The sequence below is a fragment of the Delphinapterus leucas genome, chromosome 7 (assembly GCF_059928025.1).
Source record: "Delphinapterus leucas isolate spDelLeu-1000000601 "Yukka" chromosome 7, BTC_Dleu_Yukka2, whole genome shotgun sequence".
NCBI classification, from domain to species: Eukaryota; Metazoa; Chordata; class Mammalia; order Artiodactyla; family Monodontidae; genus Delphinapterus; species Delphinapterus leucas.
Window position 1 is genome coordinate 82,709,187 of NC_143135.1, and position 26,736 is coordinate 82,735,922.

Sequence of the window (26,736 nt, forward strand, 5' to 3'; positions counted from 1 at the left end):
TGAGGTGTTAAAGTCCCCTACTATTATTGTGTTACTGTCGATTTTCTCTTTTATAGCTGTTAGCATTTGCCTTATGTATTGAGGTACTCCTATGGTGAGTGCATATATATTTATAATTGTTATATCTTCTTGGATTAATCTCTTGCTCATTTTGTAGTGTCCTTCCTTGTCTCTTGTAACATTCTTTATTTTAAAGTCTATTTTATCTGATATGAGTATTGCTACTCCAGCTTTCTTTTGATTTCCATTTGCATGGAATATCTTTTTCCATCCCCTCACTTTCAGTCTGTATGTGTCCCTAGGTCTGAAGTGGGTCTCTTGTAGACAGCATATATATGGGTCTTGTTTTTGTATCCATTCAGCCAGCCTATGTCTTTTGGTTGGAGCTTTTAATCCATTTACATTTAAGGTAGTTATCCATATATATGTTCCTATTACCATTTTCTCAATTGTTTTGAGTTTGTTATTGTAAGTCTTTTCCTTCTTTTGTGTTTCCTGCCTAGAGAAGTTCCTTTAGCATTTGTTGTAGAGCTGATTTGGTGGTGCTAAATTCTCTTAGCTTTTGCTGGTCTGTAAAGGTTTTAATTTCTCCATCAAACCTGAATGAGATCCTTGCTAGATAGAGTGATCTTGGTTGTAGGTTTTTCCCTTTCATCACTTTAAATATGTCTTGCCACTCCCTCTGGCTTGAAGAGTTTCTGCTGAAAGATCAGCTGTTACCTTTATGGGGATTCCCTTTTATGCTATTTGTCATTTTTCGCTTTCTGCTTGTAATATTTTTTCTTTGTATTTAATTTTTTATAGTTTGATTAATATGTGTCTTGGCTTTTTCTCCTTGGATTTATCCTATATGGGACTCTCTCTGCTTCCTGGACTTGATTGACTATTTCCTTTCCCATATTAGGGATGTTTTCAACTATAATCTCTTCAACTATTTTCTCAGTCCCTTTCTTTTTCAATTCTTCTTCTGGGACCCCTATAATTCGAAGGTTGGTGCATTAAATGTTGTCCCAAAGGTCTCTGAGACAATTGTCCTCATTTCTTTTCATTCTTTTTTCTTTATTCTGCTCTGCAATAGTTATTTCCATTATTTTATCTTCCAGGTCACTTATCAGTTCTTCAGCCTCAGTTATTCTGCTATTGTTTGCTTCTAGAGAGTTTTTAGTTTCATTTATTGTTTTGTTCATCATTGTTTGTTTGCTTTTTAGTTCTTCTAGGTCCTTGTTAAAATTTTTTCTTTATTTTCTCCATTCTATTTCCAAGATATTGGATCATCTTTTCTACCATTACTCTGAATTCTTTTTCACGTAGACTGCCTATTTAATCTTCATTTGTTTAGTCTGGTGAGTATTTACCTTGCTCCTTCCTCTGCTGTGTATTCCTTTGTCTTCTCATTTTGCTTAACTTACTCTGATGGGTTCTCCTTTTCACAGGCTGCAGGTTCATAGTTCCCATAGTTTTTGGTGTCCTTTCCCAGTGGGTGAGGTTGGTTCAGTGGGCTGTGTAGGCTTCATGGTAGAGTGGACTGCTGCCTGTTTTCTGGTAGATGAGGCTGGATCTTGTCTTTCAGGTGGGCAAGTCTGCTTCTGGTTGTTTGTTGTAGGGTGTCTGTGACCTTATTATGATTTCAGGCAGCCTCTCTGCTAATAGGTGGTGTGGTGTTCCTGTCTTGCTACTTGTTTGGCATAGGGTGTCCAGCACTGTAGCTTGCTGGTCGTTGAGTGGAGCTGTGTCTTAGCATTGAGATGGAGATCTCTGGGAGAACTTTTGCTGTTTGATATTACATGGCGCTGGGAGGTCTCTGGTGGACCAATGTCCTGAATTCGGCTCTCCCATCTCAGAGCCACAGGCCTGACACCCAGCCAGAGCACAAATATCCTGTCAGCTATATGGCTCAGAAGAAAAGGGAGAAAAAAAGAAAGAAAGAAGGAAAAATATAAAATAATCTTATTAAAATAAAATTTTAAAAAATTATTAAAAATTAAAAAGTAATAATAAAGAAAGAAAGAAGAGAGCAACCAAACCAAAAAACAAATCCACTAATTATAACAAATGCTAAAAACTGTACAAAAAAAAAAAGGGACAGACAGAACCCTAAGACAAATGGTAAAATCAAAGCTCTACAGACAAAATCACACACAGAACCATACTCATACACACTCACAAAAGAGAAAAAGGAAATATATATATATATATATAAAAAAGAGGAAGAGAGCAACCATTAAAAAATAAGAGGAAGAGAGCAACCAAATCAATAAACAAATCTACCAATGATAATAAACTCTAAATACTAAACTAAGATAAACAGAAGACCAGAAACAAATTAGATGCAGAAAGCAAACCCCAAGTCTGCAGTTGCTCCCAAAGTCCACCACCTCAATTTTGGGAATATTTGTTGTCTATTCAGGTATTCCAGAGATGCAGGGTACATCAAATTGATTATGGAGGTATAATCCGCTGCTCCTGAGGCTGTTGGGTGAAATTTCCTTTTCTCTTCTTTGTTTGCACAGCTCCTGGGGTTCAGCTTTGGATTTGGCCCTGCCTCTGCGTGTAGGCCACCAGAGGGCGTCTGTTCTTTGCTCAGACAGGATGGGGTTAAAGAAGCAGCTGACTGGGGGCTCTGGCTCACTCAGGCTGGGTGAAGGGAGGGGTACGGAATGTGGGGCCAGCCTGCAGCGGCAGAGGCCGGTATGACATTGCAACAGTCTGAGGTGTGCCATGTGTTCTCCTGGGGAAGTTGTCCCTGGATCACGGGACCCCGGAAGTGGTGAGCTGAACAGGCTCCAGAAGGGGAGGTGTGGATAGTGACCTGTGCTTGCACACAGGCTTCTTGTTGGCTGCTGCAGTAGCCTTAGCATTTCATGCCCATCTCTGGCGTCTGCTCTGATAGCTGTGGCTCGTGCCCAACTCTGGAGCTTGTTTAGGCAGTGTTCTGAATCCCCTCTCCTTGTGCACCCCGAAACAATGTTCTCTTGCCTCTTAGGCAGTTCCAGACATTTTCCCAGACTCCCTCCCAGCTAGCTGTGGTGCACTAGCCCCCTTCAGGCTGTGTTCATGCAACCAACCCCAGTCCTCTCCCTGGGATCTGGCCTCCGAAGCCAGATCCTCAGCTCCCAGACCCCACTCGCCCTGGTAGGTGAGCAGACAGGCCTCTCAGGTTGGAGAGTGCTGGTCGGCACTGATCCTCTGTGTGGGAATCTCTCTGCTTTGCCCTCTGCACTCCTGTTGCTGTGCTCTCCTCAGTGGCTCCGAAGCTTCCATCCCGCCACCCCCCATCTCGGACAGTGAAGGGGCTTCCTGGTGTGTGGAAAGTTTTCCTCCTTCACAGCTCCCTCCCAGAGGTGCAGGTCCTGTCCCTATTCTTTTGTCTCTGTTTTTTCCGTTTTCTTTTGTCCTACCCAGTTACATGGGGGAGTTTCTTGCCTTTGGGAAGTCTGAGGTCTTCTGCCAGCATTCAGTAGGTGTTCTGTAGGAGTTATTCCACATGTAGATGTATTTCTAATGTATTTGTGGGGAGAAAGTTGATCTCCACGTCTTACTCCTCCACCATCTTGAAGGTCTCTTCTCAGTAGATCTTTAAATTGCCTGTAACCTTGGATTGTTTGTTTATTTTAGTCTTTAATAGTTAATACTAACACCATTTTTCAAGTGATTAATGTGATATGTCTGTATTTTTAGTATTACATCTTAAATGTTCTGAAATGCCATGGGTTCAGAACGTAAGTTAAGTATAAATGAATTAAAAGGAAATTTGGAATAAAGTACACTTGAATATTTTCAAAAATATGTTTATTTTTCTGGATTTCTTATATCTTAATTTTAATATTAGCGAGGAGAAATATGATCCGATGTGGTTATCAGGGCTATTTAATCTGTTATGTGGATATGCAGATAAAACAGAAAAGTAACTATAAAAGAAACCATATTTCCATTCCTATAAACAATATTTCAATATTGAGGGAGTATTTTGTTAGTTACAATGGGAACTTCATAATAAAAAATAAATAAATAAAACATGTTCATCTCCCAAACACATAACAGAATTGCTTATATATTACTTTGATATTCCTCTTTCAGATTCTATCCCAGTAGCTCAAATATCCCATGGTTTTTTAGTGAGTTGCTTATAATTTATAGTTCCATACCCATGTGTAGTCATAAGCCTAGCAGATGAAGTCAAGATTTCTGTCATTAAAATGGCAAGTGATTACATGTGTGGATTTTCTTTTTCATTCATAGGTTCAAATTCAAGGGCTGACAGGAAATGTTCAGTTTGACCACTATGGACGTAGGGTCAATTACACAATGGATGTGTTTGAGCTAAAGAGCACAGGACCTAGAAAGGTGAGCCACACTTCAACTGTTTTCTTAGTTTTCATTTGACATTTTTAAAGCCTTATAGGTGAAAGGTAGCTGGATAGTCTACATTTGTTAAAAATTGTGAATATGGTTGACCCTTGAACAAAGTGGGAGCTAGGGGCTCTGACCCTCCACACAGTCAAAAATCCAGGTCTAAATTTTAGTGGGCCCTCCATATATGTGGTTCCTCCATAGCTGCAGTTCTGCATCCGAGGATTCAACCAACCACAGATTGTATAGTACTGTAGTATTTACTATGAAAAGAATCCGTGTAAAAGTGGACCTGAGCAGTTCAAACCTGTGTTGATTAAGGGTCAACTACACTAGCAAATAATACTTTCTTGATAATTCATGCTGAAATAAATTCTTGTGTTCTATGACTGATATTTAGTGGTGTACCAAAGCTGAAATGAACTAATTTACATGTTGTTTACATATTTATCCAAAATAGAAGCAATATTTTTAAAGGCTTAGCAAAAAAATCCCACAGAACCCATAATGTACTCTTCAAGAAAGCACACAATGTAGGTAAGAGACTTACTCACTTCCATGTAGTCATTTATGAAACTATTAGAGAGACAACAAAGAAGACTACTTCTAAAGGGCATATTTAGAACAGGCTAAATGTTCCTGAAATAAGCAAGTAAACATTCAAATGAGCAAAGAAAAGAGGAGATGGAAGATAATATCGTTAAGATTATTGTTAGGTTGAAGAGGGAGAGAAACACCTAAGAACATCAACTGAGGAGCCAGGGAGGTTGTTTAGGAAGCTGATGATGAAAGACTTTTGGATTTCAGAAGGTAACTCTGCAAGTCTTCTTATGATGTGACTAAGCATAGTTTTCCCAATGTCCAAAAAGTACTTTATATAATGGAACAATATAATTCCACCACAGCAATTGGCTATAAACATACTTAACACATATAATTTTTTAACATTCTTTTCTCTAGCATTAGCTAGGATGCTCAAGGAAAGACATGCTCAACTTACCTTATCTAAAAACTATTTGTTTCAACACCTGGCTGTTTAAAAAAACTTTCCCCAATATACTTTCCTTTGTTAGTATAATAATGATAGTTACAATTTATGAAATGCCTGCTATGTCCCAACCACTGGACTTGGTGTAATTTAATCCTCACAATAAGCCTGTAACAGAGTACAATTATCTCCTTTTTTCTAGTGAGAAAGTTACAGTGCAATAGGCTATGGTTACTTGTCTAAGGCCTACAAGTGAGAAAACAAAGATTTTTAATTCAGATATGTCTGACTCCAGAACCTTTCTACCTAGTACCCTGCCTGAGTAGACTGCTGTAAAGGAGTTTATTTTCTAGTAGCATAGAATATAGTAAGTTCCATACGACAGTTAAAGAGAAAGCATGTGGAAAGTCTAAAGAGGAAGAGATCACTTCCAGCTGGAGGAAAACAAATCAAAGAAGGCTGCACGGGGGAGATTTAAAGTTAGTCATGAAGTTAGTTTGGATAGGTGGAAATGGTAGAGGCAAGATCCTGAGGATAGGCTGGACGCAGGATAATTAAAGTCATACATGGAAGATGGCAAAGACTTTCCAAGCTGTGTTTTGCTCCAGTCTGTCATAGCATGTGCTTCTGCATATGTGTGAGGAGAGATTTGGAGCTGCCATGCAAACCATCTCTAGCTTTTCAGCCTTTTAGTGGCATCTCCTTTAGTGCAGGCTGCCAGCTAATATAGGGTAAGCAGGAGCCTATCTGATCCAGATCAGGTAAGGGCAAGAGATGGAATGACAGCTTGAAAGCCAAGCTGTATGATGGGCTCTTTTAAGGGTACTACCCGAAGAAAGGGACTGACATGCTCCCAAGAAGAAAGTTAGGAGGTTCCATGTAAAGACCAATTTTACCCACTCTGTCAGCACACAGCCAGCAACAAGAAACAAAGAAGCCCATTTTAAGCAAAATCCCTCTGCTAGCTGTGGAGCAGACAGAATATTCCGTAAGTCCTTAAAATCATTGGCTAACTGGTGACCAGCCTGCCACAAACCAGACTCTGCAAAATTAGCCATTTAAGTAGAACCTTTCTAAAATGCAAAAGACAATTCCATATTTCACAAAACAGTAAGTACAAAAAGTAAAATGATCTCTTTATAAAAGAAAGAATAATGGAAAAAGGAAGCTGGTGGTAACTAGTGGTAACATCAAGTGGGCTACTTACGGCACTGAATCTTTTCATGGCCTATTGAAACATGATGGTAACAAAAATTAAGGTTTTTAGAGGAGAAAGTTAAAGAATAAGTTGGAAAAGTGAGGAATGGTACATCTTCACACTCAGCTGACGTTTGTCTAAGACTCTTAAAAGAAATATGAAATGTGAAATGGTGTAGACTCATCCATCTTTGTTTTTCTTGGGCACTCTGTCAGGAATATTAAACTTAAAACTGAACTACCATGAGAAACACTCTGCTGGTGAGACTTGGCAATACGTCTGAAAAGCGAGCAACCATTCTTTTAAATTGAACACTTGCCAGTAAGAGAGCGGTCTTTGAAAATAGATCAGAGAGTTAACCCATCAGTTTGTCTGACTTCCGTAACAGGGAAAGTGAGTGAGAGTCTCATTAAGCAGAAGCCACAAAGCTCTTTCTGAAGTCTCAGCTCCTAAGTATGGTGGAATCTTCTTGCCATTCCAGTGATCTCTCAAGAATGCTCTAAAACCAGGCTTGCGTGGTTTCAGGAATTCTTAATCATAAAAATTGTATTTATTGAGAGCAGGTTATACACCAGACACAGTAAAGGGAAACTGATGTGCATTTTAATATTTAATCCTTACAGCAACCTGAAAGTAAGATGTATTTTTCTCATTTTATAGAAGAGAAAATAAGGCTCAGAGAAACTAAGTAACCTGCTCAGGGATGTTAAACTAGAAAGAGATGGAGCTGGGGTGGAGACTAAGGCTCATCTAGCTTCAAAGCTACTCTCTTAACTGTTACAAAATATTATCAGTACCAGGGCCCATAACTTTTCCCTTGAGGGTTGGTATGAGAATTAAGCCATATCTTTCAGGACAGGTCTGGTCAAATCAGCTCTCCCAGGAACCAACTTTGAGTAGAACAGGGGCTTCTCATAGCCCCTCAATCTCTACATAATCCCTACATTGCAGGCAAAGTCCACCATAAATATGGAGATATTTACTCATATATTATATTATGGTTATATTTGTGCACAATTCACCTTTAGGAATCCAAAGAAGACAAATACTTCTCCGACATTTCCTGCCAGTTAGCAATTTAAATGCTTCCATGGTTTTGCTTTAACATTACAAAATTATATTTCACCGAATTTCTGTCTCTAGGAAAAAAGTGCCTCTTTCCCTGTCTAATTAAATGAGATCAGGCATGGGAAGTGTCCCTAGTAAATTGTGAAATGTTGTGAAAAGTTTGAGAGAAAAACTCTATCTCATATGAAGTTCTAGGTACAAACTTTAATATTCCTTTAAGAATTGACCCTTATATCACTGTTCACCCCATACTGTCCTACTTCCCAAAAAGTCCGTAGCCCACATGAGATCTATGCACAAACCATGGCTCCATATCACAAACCATGGTTTTCTTTTTCACCAGAATTTCAAGCAGATATAAGGCAAATAGATACAGTTGGGTAAAATTTTGCGTATTATTTTAATTTGCCAGTACTTCTAAATCATTTATCTTTGGGTGGGGGGAGATAGTCATGAACACACAGGTTGTTCTTAACTGCAAAATATCAAGGTCTTGTCAACATCCGAAGACTCTCCAGAATGTGTCCCAGATCTGTAGTTTTTCTGTTGTGGGAACTCATTAATAAAGAAAAATTGCTTTCCCAGAAAATGGGCTGCTGAGATCTGGAAGGTGGCTGCATCTTAACGGAGTACTAAACTGTGAAACCTATTTTTATGTTGTATAGCTGTCATGTGGAAAGGAAAACTAACAGGAAGCAACTATGTTTTTTAAGTTATTTTTTAAGTACATGTAGGAATTGAAGAGAGAATAGGTCTCAAAGTCATACTTGTTTTGTTTTAATTAAATTTTTCACTGACTCATTAAATAAATATTAGTTATAAATAAATTCAAATGGGCAATTGAAAATAATTGCTGAATTGATTTATACTCATAATTTTGGATCAAACTAAGCAATATAGCAAACCATATTAATGAAAATTCTTTTTTATGTCTATTCTGTTATTGAATATTTGTGAATAATATAGTGTCTATTTCTGATATGCTAATGCTTACTTTATTTTAAAATGTTCACAAATACTAACATGAGAGTTAAGAACTTGGAGGAAGCAAGAGAGACTTTCAAAACATATTGGGACAAATAGTGATTACAGACCAGTGAGCAATTACATACATTTTATTGGAAATATGAGTTTTATCAACTGCATCCAGAAATTCAAGAAAGAAGTTTGGCAAGCATTAAATGAACACCCATTTTGGGAGTTTATGTAGCATAATAGCAAAGTATATGGACTGGTAATTGCACCTACCTTTACATTTGCTATGTGTATAAACTTTAAGATGCATATATTTTTTAAACAGCATTCATTACAATGTCTCCCAGAGAGGAAGCAGGCAAGAAGTGGTAGCCATTAGTATTACTTAGTGGTCTGCATGATAAAAAGAACCCTAAATTTCCTTTAGGACCCCATTTAGTTACTTTGTAAAGTGTTTAACTAATTACTTCATATATTTTATGGAAAGGAGTTTGTTCCACATCTAAATGAGAAGTAATATAAGGATTTAAAGTGAAAAAATTAAAAAATTTCAAAAGTGAAAATATTAAGTAATCATTAATATTAACATCTGATGTATTTAGCATTTAAAAATGGTGAGACTAGTGGCTAGGTTATGTGAAACCAAAAACTATTTCTATATTGCTTTAAAAATACACAAGTCTTTTTTCTTGAAAACATCTTGTATGTGTACCCTATGTAAATCTGACTCTTCCCTTTACCATAAAACCTGTAACATTATTGATAAAATCATGTAAATTAGTTACAGAAGGTGCCAATCAATCTCACTACAAGAGGATCAACACAAATGGTATTCCATCTGTATCCACCTTCTTTTTTGAACTCATCCATTCTCAATGTCTTGGCTACTCCATGATTGTAAATTGCAAATTTGCCAAATGTATAACTAGGCAGTATCATTAGCATCAGGAAAACTGGCTCATTATCAATTAAGAAAACTTCCAAACACATTACTGTGTGCTTTATAAATTTGTTTTGTTTGCTTACTTATTAATACCTCTCATTGCCCTGATAAGAACTAAAGAAAACTCTTCTAAAATGTGTTTTCAATAATTTTCTGTATTTGGCAGGTTGGGTACTGGAATGATATGGATAAATTAGTCTTAATTCAAGATATGCCCACTCTTGGCAATGACACAGCAGCTATTGAGAACAGAACAGTCATTGTAACCACTATTATGGTAAGTTTTGGTCTGTGCTTTATGATGTTCCATTTTGTCCGCAGGCAATTTTAATTCCCCAGCTACAGTGAACAGGGAGGATGAAAGCTGCATCTTAGTGATGGTGGCATGGGTGTTCTGATCCACAAAAGTCTATCGAGGCTTTGAATAAGTTTGTCTTGAACTTTGAGTGCATTTAGTACTTTTATTTGTATTATCTTTTGTAGCATTGCTGTTCTTGGAAAAATGCTCAGATGTTAAAAATTGAAGCTCTCTAGTTGGAAATGTATGAAATGCTAAGATTTCAAAGGACAAAAGAATAAACATGAAAAAGATCAACAACTAATCACATAAAAATATCCAGTAGTAAACATCATATCATTGTTGTTATTATGTTTTTAAAACACCAATGTAATAATCATTAATAGTGTTTAAAATTATAATTTTCAGGTACTTTATCCATTTAATAATGATTTGCATTGTCTGTTTATAATAGTGGAGGTATGGATGTGAAGATTTTAATGAGTATGTTTTACACAACTATGCTTTAGAAATAAATTTATTTTATATTTATTTTTAATGCATAAAGGGGTTTTTATACCGATTATTTTTCTCATTGACCTGTGACAAATACACAATAAAATGTATTGGAATTCTCCTAGGAATTAAGAAAAATGATATTCATTCAGTCACATCATAAAATGAAAAATACTCTAAATTTTAAGGCTGCTTTTTCAAAGAGATTCTCGTGAACTTATCTTTTAAATAATATGATGCCTCATATTTTTCTCTTCTAAATTCAAACATGCTTTTTAGAGTCAATGCTAGTCAAAGGAGATCAACAATCGGTAACCTTTTCTATCTAATTTAAAGTTATATATCTTCAGCTCACTGTCTCGTTAGGCAGAACACATTTTTAACTACTTTTGAAGCCCTTACTCTAAATAAAGTGGAAGTATTTTATGTAATTTAGTCTTTAGCTTGTGTAATTTTAATTTTATGCTTTTAGTAATGTCAAGTTATTTCCAAAATTTTGGCATGGAGGTCAAAGCATGAAAATGCCAGAGAAAAGCTTTCATAATGTTGCAGTTAATTTTATCAGTGTTGCATCACCAGCTAGAAACTTAATGTTAATCTGCCAAGACTTAGTTGGAAGTTTATAATTTTAGAATGCAAACCAACCAACAGCAGTTTTTGTGTAAGAATGCAAAATATGTATCTTCTAACTCAATTGTGTAATATTTGCATGGGACTTAAATATATATATATATGTATATATATAATATACATATATATATATACATTCCTAAAAAAGACAGTAATGGAAAGTCATACTTCAGTTCAGTCCTCCTCTTTTCAGCCTCTGATGAAGAATCCTATTTTAAGGAATTGATCAAGAAAGAAATGAGCTCCACGCTGTTCGACCATTCCTAACTAAAGCTCAAGTCTTGTTCTCCTGTGTAGTAAATTTAAGCTAATTTTTCATGTGGGATTCTTCTTGGATGACCAACTCTGGACAACCAGAAAAAAAAGTTTTTAAGTTCTGTGACTTTCCTGAGATACTAAAACAAAAGAAGAATTAATCCTCATCTTTTTCAAGAAAATAGATGTTGAAAAAGAGTCGCTTAATTCTGATGTATCCATTCCCATATCTGGAAATGAGGTCATTGTATGTAAATGATGGAAATATCATACTTCTAATTCCAAGCATAGATTTTCTAAAAGTAAATATCTGTGAATTTGCGTCCTTCTTTTCTGAATACACGTAGTTGTTTTCTTTAAAGATTTTTTGAAATTTTGCCTGTTATATGTGAAATAAAGTGTTTTAATGTGCATTATAAATATAATGTAGAGAATCTCCTTTTTTTCTGTTATTAAAGGAGCTGGAGATATAATTCTTAAAACCAAAATATTGAATTAGTTTTGCAAGCATGGCTGTTTTTCAGGAAGCATGCTGTCAAAAAATAAGTACAAATTACTGAAGAATCCAATTGTTTCCTATATACATAACGACTATTCTGTAAAGTTATCTGTTCTTTGACAGTGATATCACCAATATTTTTGCAATCAAAATAGTGCAATACTAGTATCTGTCTTTTGTATAAAAATGTAGTCTCCATATAAATAATGCCTCTGACCTTTGCAACTTCAATAATTCAAAAAAAAAAAAAAGCTAGAATCCTTCCTTATATTTGCTTTTGTTGAAAATGATATTCCAGGACCTATGACATCTCCATCATCTCATTCATTTTGAAAGAAATATTCTTCCTTATAAATGAATGAGATATTGGCACCAGTGTATAATAACCCCTCAAATTCAGTTGAAAACTTCCAACAGCAATGGAATTGGTTAGGTATTAAACTATGTGCAAGACAGATATCTAGACACAAAAGAAGGCTGAGAGTGTTGTGGCACTGGAACTCATTCATTTTGATCGAAATTGATATGGCCTTGCTGTTCTCCCATTTGTTTTTCCTTTGTGTATATTGTTATTTACATGTTGATACACTGTAATAGTATATGATACTGTTAAATAAAGTTGATTGAGAAATTCATTTATTCATTCATAAATATTTATTAAGCGTCTGCTATTTGCTAGGCACAGTTATAAGCCCGGGGATATGTTAGCCAACAAAACAGACAAAAATCCTGCACTCTCAATTGAACTTTCATTCTAGTGAGAGAAAGCAGACAAGAAACATGATAAATAAGTATAGTAGATATCATTCTTAAATAAAAAGCGTCTTTAGCTTTTTGAATTTCTGAAATCTATTTGTTTTATATCTACATGTGATCTTCATTTTAATGACTAATGTATTCTTCCTCAATATAGTCATACTGAATATAACTTAACTAAATCTAAATAAAAGTAAAATTGACAATATCATCACATGAGAATCATGACTACAAAGTTGAAGGGTCTAAAGTTTTAGATTCAGATGCTCTTCATTTTTTCTAAGTCTTAGTGACTAAAAATTTGCAAAATTTATGAGACTGTAACCATACAGTGGTTTAACATTTTACATTCAAAATAAACAACCTAAGGAAGCCAAATCTGTGCCATGTGGTTTGGGTAAGTGCAGCAATTGAGGAAAAGGCAGTTTGCAGTAGACGTCGTAGTGGTGATTTCTTCTGTAATCTCACTACTTTCTTTGGCTGAACTCTCTGGAAAAAGAGAGATGATGCAGTTATATTTCAGCCAAGCCCATTTTTCCCCAAATCTTTACCACTGAAGGTAAAGAGGCTGATGATGCCTTACTAAAGTAAGAATGTACTTCTTGCCATCATAGGAACATAACAGTCCTTTTGGAAATTTTTCCATAAAACCCAAATTTATTCACCGTAGACTCAGAATTACATTATAAACCTTAAAGCAATTTTACTTATACCACTTAGTCCTTCCAGGAATATTTCTTATACTTTTTATGCGTTGTTTGATATTTTATCTTCTCTATGTAGAATTTTGTAAATGCACTATACATAGATGCATGTGTGTATACAATATACACATACATATTTATATACACATATATGTATATACCGATACAGAAAATAGATACTTTTATTTTCTTCCTGTACCAGATATTAATCTTCCCCATACATACACCTGCCTCCAAAGAGCTTATAACTCAATGTTTTTAAATAAGTTATTTTCAATAAGTTTAAAACTGTGCCGCCATTAAATTTACTCATTTTTTATGTATTGAATAATAACATTTTAATATTCACTTTTAAGAATTTTACACATGGGATAAATTATCTACATTAAGATCTTTGGAGAAAAACAAATATCCACATAGCAAATAACTTTTGTTGATGCTACTGATTTTATTATTTTAACTGTTTTCAAGTAGCAATTTTAATGATTATATTTGTGATGTTTAGAAAACCTTAAAGCTTTTCTAATAAATATATATATTTCAATAGTTTTACTTTTGCTAAATACAAACAAGAATTTCCTCAACAGGAAAATGATACTTTACTGATTGAAAATCATCTTAATTCATTTACACAAACATTTTCATAAGCAAACCCTAATGTAGTAGTTTTAAACGGAGATTGATTTCTTTCCTGAAATTGCAGAGCAGATGTAGAACACTATGCATTATGGAAATTGTGGTAATAAACTCATAGTCACTAAGAAGTAGTGCATTTCAAATAACTTCTAAGGAATTATTGTCCCACAGAACAAAGTAGTTGATAACAAAGATGGTAGGTTATATTCCATTTTTATTCACAGTTGAACACCTGGGGCTCCATAAGGTTGCGTAACAAAAACGGCCCACAAATACCCCTTAATGATTGGCTATAACTCATTTTTTATTATATTGAAAAGATTTGGTATTTTCTTCACCTGTAGTAGCCCCCAAACTTTGTATTGAATCTCCTCAAGTATGCAGTGTTTGAAGGGCTACTTGTGGATAAATTATCAGATTCAAGATGGGGCAAATGAAGAGGTTGGGAAAGTGTTGAGGATTTGCTGCTAATTTGGAGTTGATGTGGAAGAAAAGGAAAATGAGACACACTCAAAGAAATTGGGAAAAACTGAGCAACTATGAGAGGTTTCCTGCAAGAAATGCCTAGCAATTCTCTCCCTTTGTTCTTCCATCTTCCTGAGTGTGATCATCTTATTTATCTTAATTTCCATGCACCAATACCTGAATATCAACAATTATGCATGCCCTTGTTTGTGCAAACAAACATGCCCTTGTTTGTTCTAATCAACATCTTCAGTAAGCTGAAGGTTTCTCTAGCCTTTATTGGTTCGTTTGTCAGGAAAACAAAGACCTGATGTGCCCTTGCTATCCAAAAAGGAAACTGAAAAAGATGAAAACACTAAATAAATTTGTATTTATATATACATGTATTTATATATACATGTACCTGTTTCAGAAGAGGTGACCTGGAACTTGTCAATATTTACTTTCCTTTTGAAGATCTGAATAAGAAGTTCCAATACAATTACTTTTCCATGATATTCTTATTTAGGAAGCACCGATAGACAAGGAGATCTTTATATTTATTGAATGCCTTATATTTATTGAGTACCAGACACGATGAGGAAATATGGAAAGATTTTATCTACATTGTTTACTCAAGATTTCATATAGAGAATTTCATTCACTAAAAATATAGAAATTCATTTATCTAATCTTGTCACCTTGCTTGTTAAATCATATGAAATCTCAAATGGTTGCATATATTTTGACAGATGCAACAATAGCTTCAAAAATGTCCAGATATTTCAAAATATAGGTTCAACTCTCACTCCTGCTAGTTCTGTGAAATTGAGCAATTTGTTGAACCTAAGCTTAAATTTTCCATCTGCAAAATGGGAAATGCCTACCTCAAAATGGCAGTGTGAAAAGTAAATAAAAGAGCACAATTAAAGAACAATTAAGAACTTAGAACTCTGTAACTGACACAGAGTAAGCACTAAATAAGTGAGGGCTAATATTATTTTTTACTACTATATTTTATTATTGTCCCCTACCACTCTCACTCCTTTACCTTTATTAAAAAGAATTTAACCTTAATCACAAGAGGACGAAGGGGATATTTTATTTATTTGTGTACCCCTAGTTCCCAGCAAGCTGCCTGGCACACAGTGGGTGTTTAACAAATATTTAAGTAAATACTAAAAATGCAGCTTTGAATGATGCAAATTGTTCACTATATAATGTACAGGGGATTTTGCAAATTAGATGATAATACTAGCTAGAGAAACTTCTGTACACAAGCTAATATGGTAGTATACATATTTGAGGGCTAAAATTCATGTGTTCAAATATTTCAGACACTTTAGAATTTATCAACCTTAGTACCAAATGTGAACCTTAGCAATATTCCTTTTGAAAACCTCTTGTTTGTTATACTAACAGCCATTTCAATTAGAATGTTAAGCATTTTGCAAATGTGTGATTCTTGCTTTTTTATACATATTCTTCCATATTTTAACTAGCTATTTCAAGAAATAATGAAAGGATTAGTTCATTTTAACTACTAATATTCCACAGCATAGCTTAGAAGTTAACAATGTATTGCAACAACTCACCGATTTTCATAACCACATTCATAATTTGAAAAATGCTTCATATTTGGAGAATGTTTTCTGTAAGTTAACAAATAATTTTCATCTATCTAAAGAGACAATTAGCGGCCTTTATTTTGTTGGTGGAGAAACTTTCTTTACCCAAGTCCAGTGTTAGAATATTCATCAAATTCAAGGAAGAAGTGAGAGACTTCTGGGTCACTTGGCTGTGTCTACCTAAGGCAGGATTTAAGAAAACAATACAAGGAGCAATGCTATACAATTTCCCACAATAGAGTTATTTAGGCATCTCTATGAGAGAATCATATATCATGTAATGTACAGTTTTATTAAGTTTTTAGAAATAGTTTCTACATTTACAAAGCACTTAAAAACAAAATCAGAATTAGTGTAGACTGCCATGTAATACAAAGTAAATTACCTTCTAATCCAGAGTTTTAAGAGCAAGTTCAACTTTCCCAACTACAGATTTCTGGGAGAAAAGAAAAGATTTGTATTAAAATTACTAAATGTCACAGTACAATTTTATAAAATATGAATCATTACTTCAATGACACTGTGGTCAAAAGTGGTCACTCCTTGTCTGCAAATGATTAAAAAATCTGAAGTGTGACCAGGAGTTCTGTACGCACTGTGTGTTCACCAGGCCTATCTTTGAGTTGGTGGCATTAGGTTTTATTTATAAAATCAAGTGCTTTTTTGCTAACATGTCTCTTTGGTTTCACAGACTTTAAATGGTTTGGTTTAGAGGTGTGTGTGTATGTGTGTGTGTGTGTATGTGTACTGAAAACTGTTCAGTTATTATTAGTTAACAGTAATCTTTTTCATTTTATAAGGATTTTCACAATAATTCTTCATGCTATTTTGTCTTACTTGCTTCAGAAACTAAATGGGAATATTACTTGAAGTGTGTGATTGTCACAATTGGGGAAAAATTATTAGTTTCCATTGGAAACATATTTTATAATAGAATAAAAATTCATGGAACACAGCCCTAATTAAAGCCAAAATATAGGACAATTTTAGGAAAGCCAATTTAATGTAAATTAGTATATAAAATTTTTAAAACTACTAATTCATTTCTTCTTTGAACTTGCTAATAATGCCTGCTCTGAGAAAGACATATTGCTAAATGCTAAAGAGCAAAGAAGAATGATAGAGCTCTTTTCCTAAAGAAAGTCTCAGTTGAATGTGGCTAAATAAGATGCAGAATACGGAGAACTGTGACTTTGAATGAGTCTTTTATTACACGAAGCTGACTCCTAAATAGTCTTCAGGTCATGAGATACTTTGGAAATAGTCATTTCATTGCCATAAATGATAATTTATGCTTCTCTAGTCTATTATTAATGTATATTTTTCCTATCATAGTCACAGTGCTAGGTACGTAATAATCACTCAAGAGAAAATTATTTTAAAGATTTAATTTTTAGTATCCAATGTAAAGCAACTTAATATACTTCTAAGCACATTTATACATTCATCTGCTTTACTATCAATTTCTTGCCACACAAAATCAGTGTGTGTACTAATACTAAACATAATATTTTGTTAAATTCTGAAACTGAAAAGTTGCATAAAATTTTTGAATGTTTTATAATTTCTCCCTTACAGTTCTACTTCTCTCATTATAGGAATCCCCATATGTTATGTACAAGAAAAATCATGAAATGTTTGAAGGAAATGACAAGTATGAAGGATACTGTGTAGATTTGGCATCTGAAATTGCAAAACATATTGGTATCAAGTATAAAATTGCCATTGTCCCTGATGGAAAATATGGAGCAAGGGATGCAGACACAAAAATCTGGAATGGGATGGTAGGGGAACTTGTTTATGGGGTAAGCAAATCAATCTATTGAAAATTTACTTACATAAACCTGAAGTTTTTTTTCATGTGGGCACATATCAATTTTTAAATGTCTACTGTTGTCTTTTAAATTTGCAGTTACATTCAAAGAAGCATATACGATGTCAAATGTTTCTCTATTTCATTAATAATGCAATTTCCAAACAATGGGAGAAACTAATACTTGATAATTTCAAAAAGATAAAAATTCAGAATACAATGTCCTATTTTATAAAAAATAACACTGACTTCAGTATCTGCCATGATTATTCTCTTAAGCCTGATGCTGCTATACCATAGACATGTTGTTTTGAGAACTATTTTGAGAGTTACTTATATCCCTGTTGGTTGTATTTACTGGTAAATATATTTTAAGTTATTGGTGAAGCAATCAGTAAACTATTTTAACATATATTAAAGTATTCACCAATAATGTGAAGTTCTTACAACTCTGCTGAACGCAGTAAATTTAAACTTAATGCAACAACATCATTTTTTCCTACACAACAAAACACAAAAGCTAGAATTTATTCCATAATGAGCTTCACATGAAATCATGTCATGCCCTTCCCTTTGAGTTCACAAGATATTGAGTGTATATATTGAAAGCCAACGGCAAATTCAATGTAGACGTTCCTGCCTGAACCAGAACAAGATCGGTCTCTTCAGGTTCCACTGCAAAGTGTTAAAATCAAGCCAACAGTTATCAAATGCTAGTGAAGGTATGATATTTCCAAAGTCCAGAAAACAAACCTAGAGCTCACAGTAAGCTCTATTCATCAAGTAACCAATAAGTCACATACACTTGAAATGTATTCTGAAACTTTCTATAAGCTAATTCATATTTCACAAATTTCACCTTCAAAACACATTGTCTGATTAATTCTCACAAGACCCCTTTAAAAATAAAGAATTACACAAGAGTCATCCTTCGCCAGGAAAGAATAAAGGTAGAACAAGTTAGAGCATAACTGAAATATATAGAGGGGTTCACTTTCCGAGCCAGAACTGCAATTCAATAGTTTTGTGATTCTGCATCCTGCTTTTCAGACCGTGAAGCAATGAACATTCTCCACACAGTCCAGTATGGTAGCTATAACCTCAGCAGCAAGAAGAAATTGTTTGACATTAAAGAGCAATTAGTTAGTTTTATCTTCATTTGAAAGAACTGCTGACTAGTTAGGTGCCCTAAGTGAGGAAAACTAAATTTGCAGTTTTAAAAAATCAAAAAGTACTTTATCACAGGGCTCATCAACAGTTTGATATTGAGTTTTAAGTCCTAAAGAAAAAGGGTTCCTAAAGCATGTGTTCATTGGTAATATTTTAAACTTTTAGACTTTAAATGTGAACATTAACCTAAATGTTAGAACTACACTAATTCATATCCTTTAGAAGACACTATTGAGTATTTGATCTCAAAAACTCATTCTTGGATTACCAATTAATTATGGACCAGATAACTAACCAGAGTTACTTTCTAAGACATTTGTTACATATCTCTCCTCTGGAGTCCTTACCAATTTGGCAGCCCAGGCTCACCCCTTGGCAAGGGTTCTGACCACATTTTAGTGGGAGAATATTGTTTAAATAATGAAAACAGGTGATATGAAGAGAGTAACGTAATTAACACCAAAAATTTGTATCAGTAGTACTCGTGTCACAGGCACAGAAAGTCCCAAAGTCAGGCAGTTCTCAGAGAGAGAAGATAACATAATGGTTATTAATGCTTATTCATTCATCAGCCAGCCTGCTAGGTTTTAAATAATCTGATCTTTGCCACTTGAGTTGTCCAGTTTTTTCCCAAAAGGAATCTTTTTCCATGTCTCATACACTTTCCACAGATTTGATATTTTCCATTCTGGTGTCTGCAAAGTCTTTACTTGTTTCTCAACTACTTTTTTTTTCTTTTTACTGCTAATACTTACATGAAATCCCAGTTTGCAGGGCCCTAAATAAAACCCCATCTATATTCTTATACTCAACAAAGCCAGCAAAATGATTAACTTTGAATCCATTTTTTTTTACTTTACTCTTTGCAAACTTTGTTACTGTAATTTTTAGGGATAGATTATCTGTGAGACAGGCATATGTAATCTCAGCACACCACCAGATGGTTACCCCAAAGCTCAAAACCTCCGTGACACTCTCAGGTCCATTCTGCCTGTCACACCTGCACACTGCAGCAAGTTCATTATATGATCTTCTGTGGTACACTGCTCCAGCGCCTTCTTCTGGGCCCCGCTGTACTTGTGTGTGTATATTTTAACCCAAGGGATTTTTTTTCTCAAAGCAAGTTCCATGGCCTGCCAACACCAGAATTACCTGTGGTGTGTGTTAAAATGCTGGTTCATGAGCCTTACTCCAGAGGTCTTTGAGAATCCAAATATTATCAGGTTCTTACAGGAGATATTTCTCACAATTTTGGAAGTCACTGAGAGGTAATGGAACAAGGCAAACACAACATCTCCAATGTTAGCAGAGAAAACTCAGATGTATCCTCTGTTCACTGGCCTCTTTCAAATCACAAATTTCAGAACTTCAAATGTGTCCTCATTGAACATTGCTGTCACACTATCATCTAATGCTTGCTTTCCATTGCATCTAGTTTTATGTGTTGGAGACTCCTTTATTTCTCTTCATGCTTCTCTACTTTTAAGGCTTACTCTCATTAGTGGTAACTTGTATAAATAAAAAATTTCAGAATATACTACACATAACATTGTAGTATGTGAAAGGTGGTATTTCAAATCAGTGAAAGAATGCATTATTCACTTATTCCTGCTGGGAAAGCAGGACAATTTTGTGATACGTTATCATGCAAAATGCTAGATAAATTATAGAGGGAGCATAGGTACTAGAATAAAATATATGATTGAGATTAATCATGATATGAGAAGGATATTTCTAAGCATGAAACCAATGGCTGAAAACACAAAAAGATAATTTTATATGGCTACAACAAAATTTTAAAACATATATAATACAATAAAGTATCATGAACTAAGTAATGTAAACCAAAACTGATGACTGGGGGAATATTAAAAACATATACGAAAAATAATATTTTTAATATTTATTTTAAAACACATAAATTAGTAAGCAAAAAAATGAATACCCCATATGGAAATGGGGCAGATTATGACAAGTAATACATAAAAGGAGTAAAAGTGGCTATTTGTTTTACAAAAAAAAATTCAAATCAATACAATGAGATTAGCAAATTGGTGAAGATAGATGAGAATAAAGATACACGGGGTATCCAAGGTTCAAAGCCGAAGGTGCTTTCCCACAGTGCTATTTGCATGATCTTTCTGGAGAAAAGTTGGGCAAAACATGTAACGAACATTAAAAAGATTGTTATCATTTAGACCAGCAATCCCTTTCTAGAAATTTATTTTAAATAATAAAGATATGTGTGAAGATTTGTCTTCAAAGGTGTTCACATCACCATTATTATAAATTGTGTAAAACTGGAAACAATATAAATACCCCCAAAATAATAAATTGAGTAAATTTTGATGCTTTAACATGATAAAATATTTGCAATCATTAAAACTTATTTTTACTATATATGTTGAAATAATGTTGAAATAACTCATTCTCTTGAGAAAAGGAATTATAAAATATAGTGTTATATATTATCCCATTTTAAAATAAGAAATTAATATTCATAAAACAATGTCTAGTAGGGCATATATAAAGAAAATAATAAGAGTAGGTGAAGGAAATGAAGATAAATTTTCCTAAATTTCTGGTTCTGTTTTTATATACTAATTTTTCTATATCTACTTCATATATCACTGTATAATGAAAATTATACAGATAATAATAACTATGGGGAAATAACCTCTCAGCAATGATTCTCTGGCTTTTGTATTATATGTGGGCATTTGTGATGTGAACTAAGTTTATTCCCACTTGAAAGTGTATGCAGTTAATCCTCAGTCACCCAGTGGAAAACGTGACAGCCAGAGTACATTCCCCATGCTAACCCTCCAGTTGCCTTTGTATCAAGCTGCTGGCCATTGTATCAATCCAGGGGCCTGAGGAGATATAGAGTGAATGTAAGAGTGGCAGCCACTATGTAAGAGCATATATGTCTGTGTTTCAGATTCCATTTCAATGCCAAATATTTTCCTTTTAAAATAAATAATCAAAAAACCTTTTTTCATTTGTAGATCATGTAACAATTTAGTTTTTTCACCACACTTTATTTCATTTGATTTTAGAGATGGCATGATTTAATAGAAGAAGTACAGTCTCAAATTGCAGAGCTGCTATGATGTGTAAAACTCATTTGTCTCAGTTTCATCATCTATAAAACAATGATAAACGTAAGATTGTTTATCTCTTTAAGAAGGTTAAGTGAAAAGCCATTCCAAATATTTAAATCAGCATAGACACATAATCCCTCATTAAATGCTTACTATTGTTTTATTAAGGCTTGTTTAACAGATAATTGCAATAACACAATGAGGTAAACAGGAAAGAAAATGTCTTCATTTTAGAGATATGGAAAAAGGCTCAGAAAAATTACTCAGAATCACAAAATGAAAATGGAAGCTGGTGTCTTATTAATAATAATATATGAGAATTGAATCCACTGTTTTCCAAAATCATTTTTAGAAATTGAAAGTAGAAATCAAAGTATGTGAATAGGAAGAAATAAATGTCAGTTTCCAGGTTTGTGTGTGTGTGCTGAGTCAAAAAATGTTGTCAGACAATAGGTTTCTTTTATCTCACAAACGCAGACTTTATGATAGGTTTACTCATAACTGGAAAGGAATAAAAAAGAAAAGGATGTTTGAAATTCACAATTCATAATATTAAGGAATGGCCACGTAATGAATCAGTGACAACATTCCAAATGAAACAGAAAACACTGCAAAATAGCAGCAATTCTGGCTAAGAAATTCAGAAATTCAACCATATGGAAAAGCTATCGAGTATCCTCCTCTGCGCCATCTCAGACCCTTAAAGACTAAGGCAGTTATTTGAATTCAAGTTATTTTTGCTTATGTCTACTCGTTTTCTCTTCCTCTCATCTAATTACTAGCACCAATAGAAATATTCTGTGCAATTAAAGTGATATAATATTTTATGAAAACAAATCTGTTCATCTTTGTATTTATCACTGGTCTTATTTATTGTTGGTATTCCCCAAAAAATGTAGAATAAATACATAACTGGTTAACTTTGAATGGATCAATCCAGTACTACTTGCTTCATGAAATCTATTAACCTACATGTTTTCATGTGTCTTTTCTTTTATAGAAAGCAGAGATTGCTATTGCCCCTCTGACAATCACTTTGGTCCGAGAGGAGGTCATTGACTTCTCTAAGCCCTTCATGAGTTTGGGCATATCTATTATGATCAAAAAGCCTCAGAAATCTAAACCAGGAGTGTTTTCCTTCTTGGATCCTCTGGCCTATGAGATTTGGATGTGCATAGTCTTTGCCTACATTGGTGTCAGCGTGGTCTTGTTCCTAGTTAGTAGGTTTAGTCCATATGAGTGGCACACAGAAGAGCCAGAAGATGGAAAGGAAGGACCCAGTGATCAGCCTCCCAATGAGTTTGGCATCTTTAACAGCCTCTGGTTTTCCTTGGGTGCTTTTATGCAGCAAGGATGTGACATTTCACCCAGGTTAGTTTCAAAACCCTTAAGTTCTTCACCAATTCCACAGTAATTCTAAATATTGTGCATAACATCTCTCTATATGTTCTTTTCCTGGAGGCAGAGCATTGCTTGAAACACAGAAAAACTTTGCAATCCCAAATTAATCTAAATATACTCATAACCGATTTTTCCAAATTAGCACAAAGTATGGATACATCATAAAGATTAATTTCCCAATGGAAAAGTAACATATGGAACCCATCAGAAATAACTTTGTATTAATATTTCTTTCAGTGATTACAGATGGAAACTAAATCTAAATTCTTAAGAATAGGAATTTATTTTCATGTTGTCTCCTTTTCAAAATCAAATGTTTTTGTTGTTCTGTTCACTTTTGAAAATTAATTTTGAACTCATTTACATCTCATGTAGCTTAATGGAGATTTCTACCATGGAGTTACCTAAAACCTGAGTTAATATAGTAGGTTCCAGATATACATTGTTCTATCTAATAATCATAAACAAGCTAAGCAGTAGGCAAAGTGTCAGCAACGTAAATACTATATTTGTTTTCCTTATCGGTGGAGTAACGGCTCATTCCATAAGGATGTGTTTCAGTTATGTTTGTCAAAAATGCAGCCAACCTCCTGTTGCAAGAAAAATACCAAATTTCTCTCAGAAAAATAGCTGAAGGCAGGAGAAGCTAAGAATTGAATTTAAAGTGACTTATATTAGCATCACAAATATATGTGTTTTTAAAGAAATGCTTTCTCAAAAAGAGACATTTTAGTTACAATGCAGTTTGCATTCCTTAAGAACCAGGAACACTATAAATGTGCTTAAATTCCAATAACATAGAAAGTTGAATCAATAATCCTCAAATAATGAAATGAAAAGAAATTAAAGAAAATCAAGTAATAGTTTTATGGGTTTTTAAAAATTTATTTATTTGTTTTTTATACAGCAGGTTCTTATTAGTTATCTATTTTATACATATTAGTGTACATATGTACACTAATCCAATCTCCCAATTCATCCTACCACCACCACCACACTACACACGCTTTCCCCCCTTGGTGTCCATATGTTTGTTCTCTACATCTGTGTCTCTATTTCTGCCTTGCAAACTGGTTCATCTGTACCATTTTTCTAGATTCCATATATATGTGTTAGCATACAGTATTTGTTTTTCTCGTCTGACTTATTTTACTCTGTATGACAAACTCTAGGTCCATCCACCTCATTACAAATAACTCAATTTCGTTCCTTTTTATGGCTGAGTAATATTCCATTGTATATATGTGCCACATCTTCTTTATCCATTCATCTGTCTATGGGCATTTAGGTTGCTTCCATGACCTGGCTATTGTAAATAGTGCTGCAATGAACATTGGGGTGCACGTGTCTTTTTGAATTATGGTTTTTTCTGGGCATATGCCAGTAGTGGGATTGCTGAGTCATATGGTAATTCTACTTTGACTTTTTTAAGGAATCTCCATACTGTTCTCCATAGTGGCTATATCAATTTACATTCCCACCAACAGTGCAAGAGGGTTCCCTTTTCTCCACACCCTCGCCAGCCTTTGTTGTTTGTAGATTTTCTGATGAGGCCCATTCTAATCAGTGTGAGGTGATACCTCACTGTAGTTTTGATTTTCATTTCTCTAATAATTAGTGATGTTGAGCAGCTTTTCATGTGCCTCTTGGCCATCTGTATATCTTCTTTGGAGAAATGTCTATTTAGGTCTTCTGCCCATTTTTTGATTGGATTCTTTGTTTTTTTTAATACTGAGCTGCTTGAGCTGTTTATATATTTTGGAGATTAATCCTTTGTCCATTGATTCCTTTGCAAATATTTTCTCCCATTCTGAGGGTTGCATTTTCGTCTTGTTTATGGTTTCCTTTGCTGTGCAAAAGCTTTGAAATTTCATTAGGTCCCATTTGTTTATTTCTGTTGTTATTTCCATTACTCTAGGAGGTGGGTCAAAAAGGATCTTGCTGTGGTTTATCAAAAACCTTTTGATTTCTTCAGTGATCTCTTGGTTATTTAGTAATGTATTGTTTAGCCTCCATGTGTTTGTGTTTTTACGGGGTTTTTTCCTGTAATTTATTTCTACCCTCATAGTGTTGTGGTCAGAAAAGTTGCTTGATATGATTTCAATTTTCTTAAATTTACCAGGGATTGATTTGTGACCCAAGATGTGATCTATCCTGGAGAATGTTCCATATGCACTTGAGAAGAAAGTGTAATCTGCTGTTTTCAGACGGAATGTCCTATAATATCAATTAAATCTATCTGGTCAATTGTGTCATTTAAAACTTGTTTCCTTATTAATTTTCTGTCTGGATGATCTGTCCATTGGTGTAAGTGAGGTGTTAAAGTCCCCCACTATTATTGTGTCACTGTCAATTTCCTCTTTTATAGCTGTAAACATTTGCCTTATGTTTTGAGGTGCTCCTATGGTGGGTGCATATATGTTTATAACTATTATATCTTCTTCTTGGATTGATCCCTTGATCATTATGTACTGTCCTTCCTTGTCTCTTGTAACATTCTTTATTTTAAAGTTTATTTTATCTGATATGTGTATTGCTACTCCAGCTTTCTTTTGATTTCTGTTTGCATGGAATATCTTTTTCCATCCCCTCACTTTCAGTCTGTATGTGTCCCTAGGTCTGAAATGGGTCTCTTCTAGACAGCATATATATGGGTCTTGTTTTTGTATCCATTCAGCAAGCCTGTGTCTTTTGGTTGGAGCATTTAATCCATTCACGTTTAGGTAATTATCAATATGTATGTTCCTATGACCATTTTCTTAATTGTTTTGGGTTTGTTTCTGTAGGTCCTTTTCTTGTGTTTCCTGCTTAGAGAAGTTCCTTTAGCATCTGTTGTAGAGCTGGTTTGTTGGTGCTGAATTTTTTTAACTTTTGCTTGGCTGTAAAGCTTTTTTTTTTGTGTGGTATGCGGGCCTCTCACTGCTGTGTCCTCTCCCATTGCGGGGCACAGGCTCCAGACGCGCAGGCTCAGCGGCCATGGCTCATGGGCCCAGCCACTCCGCAGCATGTGGGATCTTCCTGGACCGGGGCACGAACCCGTGTCCCCTGCATCGGCAGACGGACTCTCAACCACTGCACCACCAGGGAAGCCCACTGTAAAGCTTTTGATTTCTCCATCGAATCTGAGTGAGATCCTGCTGGGTAGAGTAATCTTGGTTGTAGGTTCTTCCCTTTTATCACTTTAAATATATTGTGTCACTCCCTTCTGGCTTGTAGAGTTTTTGCTGAGAAATCAGCTGTTAACCTTATGGGAGTTCCCTTCCATGTTATTTGTCATTTTCCCCTTGTTGCTTTTAAAATTTTTTCTTTGTCTTTAATTCTTGTCAATCTGGTTACTATGTGTCTCGGCATGTTTCTCCTTGGATTTATCCTGCCTGGGAC

At 34.6% G+C, this 26,736-nt stretch overlaps 1 protein-coding gene across 1 annotated transcript in view; it reads left to right on the forward strand.

Annotated features, from left to right (window-relative positions):
• Window positions 1–26,736, forward strand: part of GRIA4 (glutamate ionotropic receptor AMPA type subunit 4) — a 143,862-nt gene that overhangs the window by 68,988 nt on the left and 48,138 nt on the right. Inside the window, exons 6-9 of the mRNA XM_089915884.1 lie at window positions 4,240–4,344; window positions 9,689–9,799; window positions 17,466–17,672; window positions 22,955–23,325. Of these exons, the coding sequence (XP_089772010.1) occupies window positions 4,240–4,344; window positions 9,689–9,799; window positions 17,466–17,672; window positions 22,955–23,325 (794 nt within the window). The remainder of the gene's footprint in view (window positions 1–4,239; window positions 4,345–9,688; window positions 9,800–17,465; window positions 17,673–22,954; window positions 23,326–26,736) is intronic.